This window comes from Salmo trutta, chromosome 29 (assembly GCF_901001165.1).
Source record: "Salmo trutta chromosome 29, fSalTru1.1, whole genome shotgun sequence".
In the NCBI taxonomy this organism is placed as follows: Eukaryota; Metazoa; Chordata; class Actinopteri; order Salmoniformes; family Salmonidae; genus Salmo; species Salmo trutta.
Genome location: NC_042985.1, coordinates 25,805,229 through 25,819,638, shown reverse-complemented (window position 1 = coordinate 25,819,638; position 14,410 = coordinate 25,805,229). Strand labels below are relative to the sequence as shown.

The 14,410-nt window shown below is 41.0% G+C and overlaps 1 protein-coding gene across 1 annotated transcript in view; it reads right to left on the bottom strand.

Annotated features, from left to right (window-relative positions):
* Positions 1-813: 813 nt before the first annotated feature.
* Positions 814-14,410, bottom strand: part of LOC115167618 (nuclear mitotic apparatus protein 1) — a 31,658-nt gene continuing 18,061 nt past the window's right edge. The window contains exons 7-18 of the mRNA XM_029722208.1: positions 14,072-14,224; positions 8,116-8,241; positions 7,480-7,608; positions 7,264-7,358; positions 7,067-7,172; positions 6,835-6,918; positions 6,457-6,563; positions 5,920-6,358; positions 4,163-4,347; positions 2,185-2,796; positions 1,827-2,058; positions 814-1,503 (exon numbers count right to left, since the gene is read on the bottom strand). Coding sequence (XP_029578068.1) covers positions 1,360-1,503; positions 1,827-2,058; positions 2,185-2,796; positions 4,163-4,347; positions 5,920-6,358; positions 6,457-6,563; positions 6,835-6,918; positions 7,067-7,172; positions 7,264-7,358; positions 7,480-7,608; positions 8,116-8,241; positions 14,072-14,224 — 2,412 coding nt within the window. The 3' untranslated portion in view covers positions 814-1,359. The remainder of the gene's footprint in view (positions 1,504-1,826; positions 2,059-2,184; positions 2,797-4,162; positions 4,348-5,919; positions 6,359-6,456; positions 6,564-6,834; positions 6,919-7,066; positions 7,173-7,263; positions 7,359-7,479; positions 7,609-8,115; positions 8,242-14,071; positions 14,225-14,410) is intronic.

Below are 14,410 nucleotides of genomic sequence, written 5' to 3'. Positions count from 1 at the left end.
GTCTCCACATTTATGGACGCAAGGTAGGCCTAATTAATACCAGTACGAGGAAGATCCTCTCCTGAGCTCGCTGACATATTTATTATTGGACGTCGTAGCAGAGATTTCTGGAGTCCATCAGACCTGTGTCTAAACACACAGCAGCCAGATGGTGGTTTTTTCTATAGCAGCTCCCACCAATGGCCCAACAGCAATTACCAGGGGTTATCAAGGAGCATCAACCATGGAGCTCAGACAGACCGACATGAATTCTCCCTCATTTCCCCACTGTGCTCGCCTCAATCACTTCTCTCTTTCTCCTCATTAAAATTCCTGAATCGTACTAAAGTTAAAACAGGTCTGTATAACAATTAGGGAGGATTGGACTGGAGGTGATGGGAATAGATGTTTGGGAATAGTTTTAATGTTGTTGGCACTCCTTATCAGCATTAGTAAAAAAAAAAAAAAAAAGCTGAAAAATGGCATGTCAGTCTGCTGCCATACCATCATACCCTGCCACTCCGGGAAGTAACATGAGCCAAATGCAAGCCAGATGTATTTCAGCCATTGGGCCTGATTCCATCAAGCTGCAATATTTCACTAGACCGTATATTAATCTTCTAAAGCTTGTCACAGATTTCTCCACTGATAACATCACAGGGTTTAAATGATGGCTGAGTCATAGCTCTCATCAAACCGTGGTGGGATTAAGAAAACATTCTGCTGGAAAATGTCAGCACACTGCTCCATCGCAATTAACCGCTTCCACCTTTATTTTCAGAGCTCGCAGAACTTGATTTGTTCCCATTTCTAGATTAAGATCAACCAAAATATGGTAAGAACAGAGTTTTATTTTCAATAAGAAACACTGTAGAAAAAGATCATACAAAAAATAATTTATTTATATTTCTCACATGCAGACCGGTCATTACTTTGCAGTGTTTTGGAAATGCAACCACCAAGTGAGTCAACAATACTGTAGCAGCCTCATCACACAACTGATCTTTTACTCTCTGACAACATGGTGAGATAGCATACCTAATGCTCCCTGCAAGAGGCTAAAACATCCTCACCCAACAGGAGGCCTAAGGTTCTGTGGCAGCTCTGATAAACTGGACAGGATGCTGACTGGGTGACAACTCAGTGAATCATTGATGGTGAACCAAGACCCACACAATTCACCTCCCAGGATAGACAAGACAGGGACACCCACTGTGCCTTCAAAACCACCCGATGCCCATGACCCTTTCCATCTCCTCAGGCAGGGCTCTCGTCTTTGATTTGCCAATCCCTTCCTTCCATAGGTCCTGATGCAGGGCACAGAGACTGTTGTCTCAGAGGTCAGTGGTCACCAGAGTTTCCTTGCTGCGGCCCCCTGGATTAGTCTTCCTCTGAGGAGAGCTGGGCTCCGTCGTCATGAACCTCCCTGTAGGCGCCCAGCAGGCCCCCTTCCACAACATAGCTCCCTGTGCTGAACCTCAGCCCCTCAGACAGCTTCTGGGCTGCCAGCTTGGCCTGCAACTCCTGAGGGAAACACACAATACAGGAGAGATGCTTACATTGAAATGGTAATTAACCTGAAAAATTAGCAAGTGCGTAGCAGTAAGCATTAGGCTGCTATGCTATACCATGAAGTAGCATAGGAGTGTTCATCATCAGATGAGCAGTGTTTTTGTGGTGATAATGGAATAGGTAGGTCGACGTTGCCTCAACACTTATAACCCATTTCATTCCCTCATGTAATCTGAGGGGTAACTGTTACCTTGAGCAGTGAGCATTTTGGTGTTGTTGGACAGACCTTAAAATGTTGCTCTGTGATGTGTCAGACAGACCCAGGGGCCACTCACCTGGTGTTTCCTGGTCTGTTCGCGTAGCAGGTCAGCTGACTGCTCCAGTGTCAGCAGCTGGGCAGGGCTGTAGTGGAGCAGTGGGAGCCTGGCCGCAGTGATGTCATCAATGTGCTTCCTGTCTCGCTCCCTCCTGGCCTCAACGGAGAGCACCGGTGATGGTAATAAGCCTCCGTGGGATTGGCTGGGTGACAGAGACCCTGACGGGGAGCCATCTGTGTTGTGGGCAAACCTGCAAACATTACAGGAAGAGTTAATATAAGAGTTAGTAGGTGAGAATACTAGTGCATCTCCATAACTAAAGGCAGCATCACTGAACTATACAGTATTCTCATACTTTCATACAATGTGGACTTACTGATTAGGCTTGTACTTCTGTCTCCTCGTAACCGGGTCCTTCTCAGTCCTCTCCAGGACTTCTATGTAGTGTGGTTTCTTCTGTGGCTGCCTTCCAAGGAAGGGGTTGCCAGTAGCAGGTCTGTTGAATGTGTCTTTAAGGGATCCACTCAAGCCAGTTGAGTGGTCAGACAGAGTGACCCTCTGCAAGGCCTCCGCTAGGTCGCTCTCTTTTGTCCTGTCAGAGTCTAGAGAGACCCCTGCATCATCACCAGCCTGGGCCATCTCCATGGTTTCAGCAGCAGATACTTTGGACACACTGTCTTCTTGCAGCGTGTCAACTGTTTTGCTCTCCTGAACATTAGGTGACAGAGGTGAGACGTCCAATTCTTGGACATTTCCAGGAGCTGTGTCCCCAACTTGTCTCCTATGTTGGGAAGTTCCTGGTTTATTCTGGCTAGCACCTTGTCTTTGTGTCAAAGCCTGCTGGAATTTAGACTGCAGCTCTATCCTGACAGATGACAGCATATCCTGCTTCCTCTCCTCTTCTTCATTGTGGGCAAGAGCAAGGCGTATTCTCTCTGCAAAGTCTGAGATCTTCTTCCCTTTGTCTGGAAGGGTCTGTATGAACCTCCTGTTGATAACAACATATCAAATCAGTCTGTCAACAAGAGATAACGAAAAACGAACTACTGCTGCTTTCAGCTCAACTTTAAGAAAATATAGTTGGCAGTGATAGTAAAACAAAGGAATGTCAGGTTCAGGGTAAAACGCATTTCCCTAGTTCAAGTAACATCAGCTAACTAGCCTACATTCAGGTGGATAGCATATACACACAAGCGCCAAAACTGGCACCACTGTCTAGACAACAGCTGGAAGTTTCTAGAAGAATGTAATGTTGTTGTAGAGACTAACCATTTTTATTTTATTTATTTTTTATTTTATTTCACCTTTATTTAACCAGGTAGGCAAGTTGAGAACAAGTTCTCATTTACAATTGCGACCTGGCCAAGATAAAGCAAAGCAGTTCGACAACATACAACAACACAGAGTTACACATGGAGTAAAACAACATACAATCAATGATGCAGTAGAAAAAAATAAGACTATATACAATGTGAGCAAATGATGTGAGATAAGGGAGGTAAAGGCAAAAAAAATGCCATGGTGGCAAAGTAAATAAAGTATAGCAAGAAAAACACTGGAATGGTAGATTTGTAGTTTGAAGAAAGTTCAAAGTTAAAATATAAATAATATGGTGCAAAGGAGCAAAATAAATAAAATAAATAAATACAGTAGGGGAAGAGGTAGTAGTTTGGGCAAAATTATAGATGGGCTATGTACAGGTGCAGTGATCTGTGAGCTGCTCTGACAGCTGGTGCTTAAAGCTAGTGAGGGAGATAAGTGTTTCCAGTTTCAGAGATTTTTGTAGTTCGTTCCAGTCATTGGCATCAGAGAACTGGAAGGAGAGACGACCAAAGGAGGAGTTGGCTTTTGGGGTGACCAGAGAGATATACCTGCTGGAGCGCGTGCTACAGGTGGGTGCTGCTATGGTGACCAGTGAGCGGAGATAAGGGGGGACTTTACCTAGCAGGGTCTTGTAGATGACCTGGAGCCAATGTGTTTGGCGACGATTATGAAGCGAAGGCCAGCCAACGAGAGCGTACAGGTCGCAGTGGTGGGTAGTATATGGGGCTTTGGTGACAAAACGGATGGCACTGTGATAGACTGCATCCAGCTTGTTGAGTAGGGTATTGGAGGCTATTTTGTAAATGACATCGCCGAAGTCGAGGATTGGTAGGATGGTCAGTTTTACGAGGGTATGTTTGGCAGCATGAGTGAAGGATGCTTTGTTGCGAAATAGGAAGCCAATTCTAGATTTCACTTTGGATTGGAGATGATTGATGTGAGTCTGGAAGGAGAGTTTACAGTCTAACCAGACACCTAGGTATTTGTAGTTGAGTCAACTTCTGTCAGATGAATGATATGAAGTTACTTACTTGTTAGATAATAATTTATCTTGGCGTGACAGTAATTCACCAAGTTCTTCTTTGCTCTTGGTTTTAAGATTCCCCACTTGCCCCTGGCGTTCTGATGGAGCTGCCCACGATGACGAGGACATTGTTAGCAAGCTAGTAGCTACTACTCTAAAACCCGGCCAAATAAGCTTACCGAATAGCTCAAATTACCCTATAAAAACATTACTTTGTTAGTCCATTAGCGTTACACTTAACGGGATTCTGCTGTTCAATAAAATATACTTTCATATTCAGCTGTCTGTTAGCTAGAACTTGTATTTTGGTAGCTACGTAGCTCGCGCGCTGTCATTGTACCCGGAAGTAGTACGGAAGTACGATACCGTCAATATTCTTCTTCTTCTGCTTTAAGATTTGGTTGGCGGATCGCATCCAACTTTTAGGTGCATACACCGTCACCTGCTGTACTGGTGTGTGAGGCCATTCACGGCCTAACTACATTAAATTATTGATGAACGTTTTACGTTTAGCTCACAAAATATCATTTAAAAGTATGCATTACGGTGTCGCTAATAGAATAATTGTGGCAAAAACGAATGTAAACATTAATAAATGAATTTCTATAGGTTCCAAAAATATTATTTTAAACGGTGTAGCTACGTAGTGCCAAGATGGAGTCATGGTGGCTTCAACACAGTGCCCCCTATAGTCATCTAGTGTATATATATATATATATATATATATATATATATATATATATATATATATATATATATATATATATATAAACAATTGGATGCTACATATAACCTCCCTGAAAGCTTCACAAAATGAACAATTTCAGCCACTGGACTGTGACCATTTTCATGAATGATTATAAAAACACCACAATGTCACATTTTCAAAATCAAATCAATCAAATGTATTTATAAAGCCCTTCTCACATCAACTGATGTCACAAAATTCTGTACAGAAACCCAGCCTAGAACCCCAAACAGCAAGCAATGCAGATGTAGAAGCACGGTGGCTAGGAAAAGCTCCCTAGAAAGGCCAGAACCTGCCAGGAAGAAACCTAGAGAGGAACCAGGCTATGAGGAGTGGCCCGTCCTCTTCTGGCTGTGCCGGGTGGAGATTATAACAGAACATGGTCATGATGTTCAAATGTTCATAGATGACCAGCAGGGTCAAATAATAATAATAATTAATAATAATAAAACATACACTGATTTCATTAGTATGCACTGGATGTGTATCATTCAAGAAAGGCACATCATGCTTATCATAACTTCTCATATACACAGTCCTGGCAGTGTAGACAAATTACTTATACTAGTGGCTCAGGGATGGCAGTCAGTAGAAATACAGTTCTTCAGTTTTGTCAGATATAGTTAAATATTATCCAATAGATAAAAAAACAAACGATTATCATCACCGTTGTGGAGTATCAGTGATTAAGCTGTTAATAAAGGCACAAAGTATATATATATTTTACATATGTTGTACATAATTTGATTAATAATAAAATAATATTGCATCTCATTTATAGAGAGCAAACTAAAAATGTTAGAAAAAGATACAGTATAAATATAAACCTTTATACATGATAGTGAATTCAGAATTCCATAAACCATACAAGAACATTCACTGTAAACCAAACCAAACATAATTGAATACTTTCAAGTATTATTTACAGAACATTAGACTTTTTACACAATATGCAACATATTCCCTTATACAGTATACTGAATAGCTTTCATAAAAAGTATTTCTTCATGTGATTACTCAATGTTAATCTTTGCTGTTATCTCCATAAGTTTCATGAAAGGTGTGTAGATTTTGGATGGGCTTGATCTTGCTCGAGAACAGGATGGGGCTGAAATGTCCGTCTCTGGACTTGAGGCTTTATCTGTGATTGGAACTGAGGCAGACTCTTCTATACTGGACTGATCAGGGCTTAGAGGGCCAGACGTAGACAGCGTTGGACTGGTTAGTGTTCCAAAGGATCTTGAGGAGTTGGTTGACAAATACCTGCTGTACTCAGGAGGAGTGTACCTCAGTAAACTAGACTCCAGTCTGCTGGGTGGCGGTAGACCTGATCTGAATGTCCTAGACTGTCCTAGGTATTCTGTAGAAGAGGGATGGATTGGGGTTTGTCTGGGTTGGTAATGTGCTGCTGGAGGTTGGACATTAGTTTCAATCTCATACCCTTGTATTTCAGGTCTGTGGAAGTAAAATGAGAAAACAGAATGAAAAACTTAAAAGAGAAACCCAACTACAGGAAATGAAGCCACGTGTATAGTAGAACCAGTGGTTCATACCTGGGGAGCAGATCACAGCCCACTCCTATCTCTCTGGTTTGCACAACTTCCCTTGGCGCACTCTGTACAGACATAAAATACTTCAGCTTGTCTTCTAACTCATTATTCTAGGAGGAAGGAACAAAGTCAGATCATGCAAATGAGGTGGAAGTGATGTAATCCAAGTGGACCAGACAGAGACAGATGATGTCACAAAAGGTGCAACACTGAATTTAGAGGTAGAGTAATGTCAAAGCACAACACACAGATTGACGATCCAAAACGTAGGAGAACGCTGGACATGAATGCATCCATAAAGTTAAAGTTTTGAAAACCACACCAACATTCATAATGTTCGGGAAGTGGACAGTACATAGTGTGGTCGCAGTCCAGTCTTACCTCACACTCCACAATAGCAATTCTGTCCAGAAGCTCTGAGATGAACATGTCCTTCTGTGCCACTTTAGCTCGTAATGATTCAACCTTTACATTTTCAAGATGAAAAAAAGAAACAAATTTGCATATCAGTATAACATTCATATGTCAGTGTACTCATGTTTCCATTGACAGTGAGACAGAGAGAGAGAGAGAGAGTAAGAGAGAGAGAAAGAGACATTTCTTAGTCATTCACCTCCTCTATCATGCCTTTGACCTTCCTCTGCTGACAGAACACCATGTCATTCAGGTGTTTGATTCTCTCACGGAGCTCCCCTGCCTCCTCTTCCAACTTTTGAGAACTGTAATAATTAATCATAGTGTTATCACTTCAGGATATAATTTCAATGGAATGGAACATATAAAATGCCATTTTTGTTTTGGCATTTGTACCTCTTTGCTACAGTTGCATCTGTTTTGTATGTCACCTCCATCAAGCGTAGACGCTGTTCACATTCCTGCAGTTTCTTCTGAAGATGGCCCTTTTCCTGCAAAAAATACATATTATTATAGTATTCTTGCCCAAAGGACTTGACATATTACACCTAAATACTATAGATATAAAGATAATGTTGCATGCATTATTGCATGCGTTATTCTGGGTCTTACCTGTCCCATACAGTCCAGTAGGCGCTCCACCTCACTGATCCTCTGGTCCCTTTCAGCGATCTTGGCCTCCGCAATCTTAGCATTCTTCTCTGCCTCCTCTAATCGCCTAATATACTCGTCAATTTGGGCCTAGTTGAAAAACATTGATGTTAAACAAAATATATTAAAAGCTTTAAGGCAGAGAACATACAATTTAATCTGGGCTCATTATCATATCAACACTTGGAAGTTAGGCTACTCTACATTTAACAGTACCATAGTGAGTTACTTGTACCACTAGAGGGAGACTCCTACCACTTGTATGAGCAGAGTGAAACTGAAACCTTTCATACTGTTTACATCACATGAGGTTGGTGGCACCTTAATTGGAGAGAACGGGATCATGGTAATGGCTGGAGCGGAATCAGTGGAATGGTATCAAACACATGGTTTCCCTTCCATTTGCTCCATTACGGACATAATTATGAGCTGTTCTCCCATCAGCAGCCTTCTGTGGTTTACATATACACTTTTCATTAATATGTAAGATGGTGAAAACATCACCGGCCTTGGTTTTCGCATGATTAATCGATCACCGCCCTTTCTCTTCAGGCAGTGGCTTGTGCGAAGTGATATCAGAAGGAGACTCAGCAGTACCTGTAGCTTCTCTATCTCCTCTCTGTGTTTCCTCTGCTCCTCCTGAAATCTCTCCTCATACTGTCTCTGTAGCCTCGCTGTCACCTCCTGCACTGCATGGCTGTTGGCCTCCTGAGACGATTCCACCTGGACAATACAAGCACACATCTATCAGTCAATTTCATACAACAATGTGACGATTCAAAAACCTGCTAAAGAAAATTCATGTAGAAATGTCTGTTGATTCTGTATTTTTCTAGTGAGTCCAGCATGAATGTTAATAGTTAAAATCTGGAGGACTGGTTCTTTGAGCTTGAACTGTATGTCAATGACCTGTCATTTATCATCACAGAATTGAAGTTCAGTGGTCAGAGAGGACAAAGCAGGTCAGAGAAGGCCAATCAGTCAAAGGATCAGGGGAGTCACAATCGAACATTGAATGAAATAACCAGAACATGAAGTGTGTGAAATCAAGCAGAGCATTCTGAGACTGAAGTAGAGAGGTAAATGAAAAGAACGGAGTAAGCCACAGAGAGATATCAATCATATAATGCAGGGATGGTCACCTTTGATGGGGGTGTGGCCACAAAAAATCTGAACTCATTATAAGGGGCCGCATACCCACGTGCATACACTGCCTCCCACCACATTGCAAGCAAAACATTTTAGCAGCCCCCCCTTGACAGTAGAGAACATTTTTACATTTTAGAGTTAATTTCATGCAATTCTACACATTTTGCAATGGGGCGTACAGAAAATGTTGCAGTTTTTAAGCAAGTTTACTGCAGTTCTTCACATTTTGCTATAGGGCGGAGAGATTTTGCAATTTTACAACTAATTTAATGCAGTTCTACAAATTTTTCCATAGAATGCCGAGGGCTCCTTATAGACCCAATGCTCCCGAGTGGCACAGCAGTCTAAGGCACTGCATCGCAGTGCTAGAGGTGTAACTACAGACCCTGGTTCAATCCTGGGCTGTATCACAACCTGTCGTGATTGGGAGTCCCAAGGTCGGAGTCGTCTGGGTTAGGGGAGGGTTTGGCCAGGATACTACACACGGACGTCACGCGACTCTTGGCGGCAGTAAGAAAGCCATCACCATCTGCGCCCATTCAACATAGCCTAGATTTAGATGTTTATTAATTCTAAACAAAATAACTGTTGGGGGTTTTCATACGCTTACAATTATGTTTTGATTCTTACTTGAGCAGACGCTAAGATAATATTTGGTTTTGATCTTTTCAAAATAACTATTTTGGATGCGGCAGTTGTTAGCTGGAATGATACTGTAACGGTCATTACAATACTTTATATGCTGTAGCAAAAGGCTAGCCAAAGAGCTAGCCAAAAAGTGTTTTAAGTATAATGCAGTTGATTTGCGATGATGACACAAACATTACATTAAGCAGGACATACATACGAGCTTTAAAATCCAATTATAATCCAAAAGTAGTGTGAAATGCACTCATTAGCAACATGTAAATATAGTCTTTTTTTGTTGGCGTTTTATAAGAACTCCCTCTTGTTCAAGTTGCGCGCATCGTCCTCGTGCGGCAATGTTCGCAAAAACAGAAAGGGGTCTATGGCTCGGAGTCCGCATTGACATGATTGGTTGACGGTAGGTGAGGGCGGGAGGTCCTGTATAAACACAAACTCACTTCCTTGACAACTTCCTTCACAACAGCTCTGCGCTGCTCTGTGAAGCGCAAGAAGTATGAATGGCCTGACTGCTGCAGAATCCGTATCACCCTAAATGCTACATGGCCAATGCAGACGACAGGATGACCATGCAGCTGCATTCAAGCTTTGTCGTGGATTTTAACGCATCCTCTGTTCTTTACATCAAAAGAAAGAGAAGAAAGATACCTTTATTTTGATGGCTGTTCATTTTTTGTGGAATTGGAAAAAGTATTAATTTAATACAGTTAGATGCGCTGAAATGAAAGCATTTTTTAAAAATGAACACTCGGATTATAGTGATATGTCTGATATCGCAAACAAGGAACGCGTGTTGATTTTTAATTCGAGTCTGTTGACACACTTGTTGAATTATGCAGCAGAACGTGACAATAACAGTCATTAATTAGGCAGTCTAGACAGCGCAGGTAACTGCAGGTAGGCCTAGACAGAGCACGTTTTTGGTAGTTGCAGCCCTGTTCCACCCCCCTATGCAATGGAATAATCAACAAGGGGCGATGTGTTCTATGGAAAATAATGAAAGAAGTGGAAGGTGTGTTCCACCACTCTAGGACCTCCCACAGAGTTGCATTATGCATTATTTTCCAGAGAATGCATAGAGCCCCAAATTGATTATCCCTTGTATACGTAACACATTTGCCGCTAGAAATGTGTTCAACATCCACTGTAGCTAGCACGTTTACTCGATAGCTACAGTAGTTGCCTTGGTAATCAAACAAAACAAACTTGTTCGTTTAGACCCAGATATAACAAAAAGATACGTTATACAAATCTTTGGTTTAGCTAACCAAACCATCAAAACCAGCTCAAACATAGAACATGTAAGAATGAACTATAGCCATTGAATTTTACCACGGTGATATACTATGCGTTATCCGAATACAATGCACGTTCTATAATGCCCTTCAAGCCAATCATATACGAGTATTCAACAACGCCACTTCTCAAATGTTTTCAATCGAATTGTAGAGAAACATGCTTCCTTTAAAAAACGGAGAATTAAAAGTAGGTCTTGCCCCTGGTTCAGTCCAGAGCTATCTGAAGTCATACACAACAGAGATGCTGCCTGGGCCAAAACTAGATTCACAGACTCGGCCCAGACTGGCAGTCATTCAGGGGATTGAGAAATTGTGTGTAAAACTAGTTTAAAAAAACCCAAAGCTGATTATTATGTTAATACATTATCTGAATGCTCAGGGAACCCAGCAACATTTTGGAAAGCTAATAAGTCCTCCAATAAATTAATTTAGATTCTGGCCCTATTACTGACAACATTTATATCATTAATGCATTTAATCACCATTTATCTCTGCAGACTATATATTTAAATGTATTTCAAAACCAGCTCTTGAAAAGAGTAGTTTGGATGTTGATGGGGAAAATCTATTGAATGATACAGAAAATGCTGGTCAGGAGTTTTCTTTTCAGAAATTCACTGATAAAGAAGTCCTGGATGCTATGCTAACATTATACAACAAAAAAATCCACAGTGGCTAATCATTTGGAGCCTGGTCTGCTTAAGTGTGCATCTCCCTTTATTTCTGTCTCAGTAGACCACATGTTTTATTTAACATTGTTATCAGGAAGTATTCCAAAAGCATGGAAATCCGCATATGTGCTGCCACTCCATAAGGGTGGGGATTCAAAACTGCCTTGTTTAGCTAAGATTCTTGAATCCTAGGTTAATGTACAACTTCGTTCCTTTTTATGTGATAATTGTATTTTTAATATAAACCAATCAGGGTTTAGGGCTGGCATGGTACTACCACAGCAGCCACACTAGTTGTTAATGATCTTGTCAATGCCTTGGATGCTAAAAAGAGCTGTGCTGCCTTGTTTATTGACCTGTCAAAGGCATTCGACACTGTTGGTCATTCTGTTTTGCGGAAGAAGTTATCAAGAATAGGCCTGGGATATACAGCCTGTTTATGGTTTCAGAATTATCTTAGCGACAGAACTCAGGCCAGCTTGACAGATGGGGTTAATTCTGAATTTCTTGAGATTCAAAAAGGTGTTCCTCAGGGTTTGATTTTGGGTCCATTATTGTTCACCTTGTATATTAATGACACACTGTTAATACTTGTAACATTCATCTCTATGCAGATGACACAGTTTTGTATTCCTGTGCCACCTCGGTGCAGCAAGCCATTCGTGAACTTCAGCATGGCAATGATTCAATTCAGAAATCACTTACAGATCTTAAATTAGTGTTAAATACAAGTAAAACCAAGCTCATGCTGTTCTCTAGGTCACAAAATGTTGACCCTGAGGACCTGCATATTTGCGCTACAAATGGAGCCCAAATTGAGCTTGTTTCTCAATATAAGTACCTGGGTGTCTGGATTGATGACAAGTTGTCCTTCGTAACGCATATAGAAAATCTGACTAAGAAGCTAAGATCCAAGATAGATTTTTTATATTGAAATAAATCATGCCTCAGTATTGAGGGTGGCAGCATAGCCTAGTGGTTGCAAGGTTGCAAGTTCGAATCCCCGAGCTGACAAGGTACAAATCTGTCGTTCTGCCCCTGAACAAGGCAGTTAACCCATGTTCCTAGGCCGTCATTGAAAATAAGAATTTGTTCTTAACTGACCTGCCTAGTTAAATAAAGGTAAAATAAAATTGAAAATAGGCGAAAGATTGTTCAAACAACACTTCTCCCTGTATTGGATTTGGGTGATATTGTGCATGTAGCAAACTCTGTTTTGAAACCCTTGGATGCAGTCTACCATTCCGCAATACATTTTATCACAGGAGACAATTTTAAGAGTCGTCATTGCAGTCTGTATAAAAATGTGGGATGGACCTCTCCTTCTGTAAGAAGAGAGCTGCATTATCGTATTTATTTACAAAGCAATATTACAGAAACTCCCTTCATATGTAACTTCATTAATTAAGTTAAGTATCATAAGTTACCAAACCCGTTCTCAGGAATGGATAACAGTAGAGATTTCTTCAGTCTCCACAGATTTGGTAAAATCTGCATTTAGTTTTTTTGCCCCTAAGTCTGCAGAGTTCACTGCAGTTACATGTGCTGGTGCCACTCAGGCAGTTTAAATTATTGATTGAGGACCTCTATGTAGTTTAATGGGATTGCTTTTATTAAATGTTTATTTTGTTATGGTGTGCTGAATTATATTATTTTATACACATATATGTGTATGTTTTATTGTTATATTTTTATTGTAATGTATACAGGGCTCTCTAGTAAAAGAGACTTTTAATCTCAATGTGACTTCAAAACAATTAAGTAATAAGGCACAAGGGGGTTTGGTATATGGCCAATATACCAAGGTTAAAGGCTGTTCATATGCATGACACAACACGGAGTGCCTAGATACAGCCCTTAGATATTAGCCCGTACATTGGCCAAATACCACAAACCTCCGAGGTGCCTTATTGCTATTATAAACTGGTTACCAACGTAATTAGAACAGTAAAAATAAATGTTTTGTCATACCCGTGTAATATGGTCTGATATACCACGGCTGTCAGCCAATCACCATTCAGGGCTCGAACCACCCAGTTAATAAGTACATTTATATATGCAAATACACCCAGTGTATTTACACAAATGAAGCCCATATCATTTTCTTTATTTAGCACACACAAAAAACTGATACCATTAGAAAATGTATATATATATAACTGCAAATTTGACAAATTTAATACCTGAATTCCCACCAAAATCCCTGAACATTCATTATTTGTCATTTTTTTATTTTTTTTATTTAACTAGGCAAGTCAGTTAAGAACAAATTCTCATTTACAATGACGGCCTACCCGGACGACGCTGGACCAATTGTGCGCCGCCCTATGAGACTCCCAATCACGGCCAGATGAGATACAACCTGGAATCAAACCAGGGACTGTAGTGACGCCTCCTGCACTGAGATGCAGTGCCTTAGACCGCTGTGCCACTCAGGAGCCAAATAGTGTGTTCCCTGACCGGCAATTGAACCCAGGCTGTTGTGGTGAGAGCACTGAATCCTAACCACTAGACTAAACCATCCATCAAATTGATTAAAAAAATTCCAAAAGTTTTGAGTATCTTCATCCAGTGTCCAACTTTTGCATTTATTGGAATTGTTTTTATAACCTTTTAACAATTGTGATGACCGTTGCTACTTCATGGCATTCGTTCAGGGTGAGGATGATGTATCCTGTGATCACTAATGACTAGAGTAAACTGTGCCCCATAAACAAAAAGCAAACGCTTAGCAGGCCTGTGCCATCCACTGTGTGGTGCTGGTGTGCTGTGTTTACAGTAGTACTCTACCTTCAGTTTGAGTGTGTGGTTCTCAGCTTGGGCAAGTTCCAGCTGCTTCTCCCTCTCCTTCAGCCTCTCCTCGGCCTGCTGAAAGGAGCTTCTCAGGCTCTTCATCTCATCCCGGGAGTCCACACGATTGTGACAGCTCTCTAGTAGAGATTTCTGCAAAGGAAGCTAGTTCTTTAATTCCTCATACCAACCATGGGCATTATTGCATGCAGCAATCATGAGCAGAAAGATTGACTCATACACTGAAACTAAGATTAACAGCTACGAGCTACTTTATAAAACAAACATGTATAATGAACCAGACAGGATATCCTTCACTCTCCACAGATCAGTAGAAGA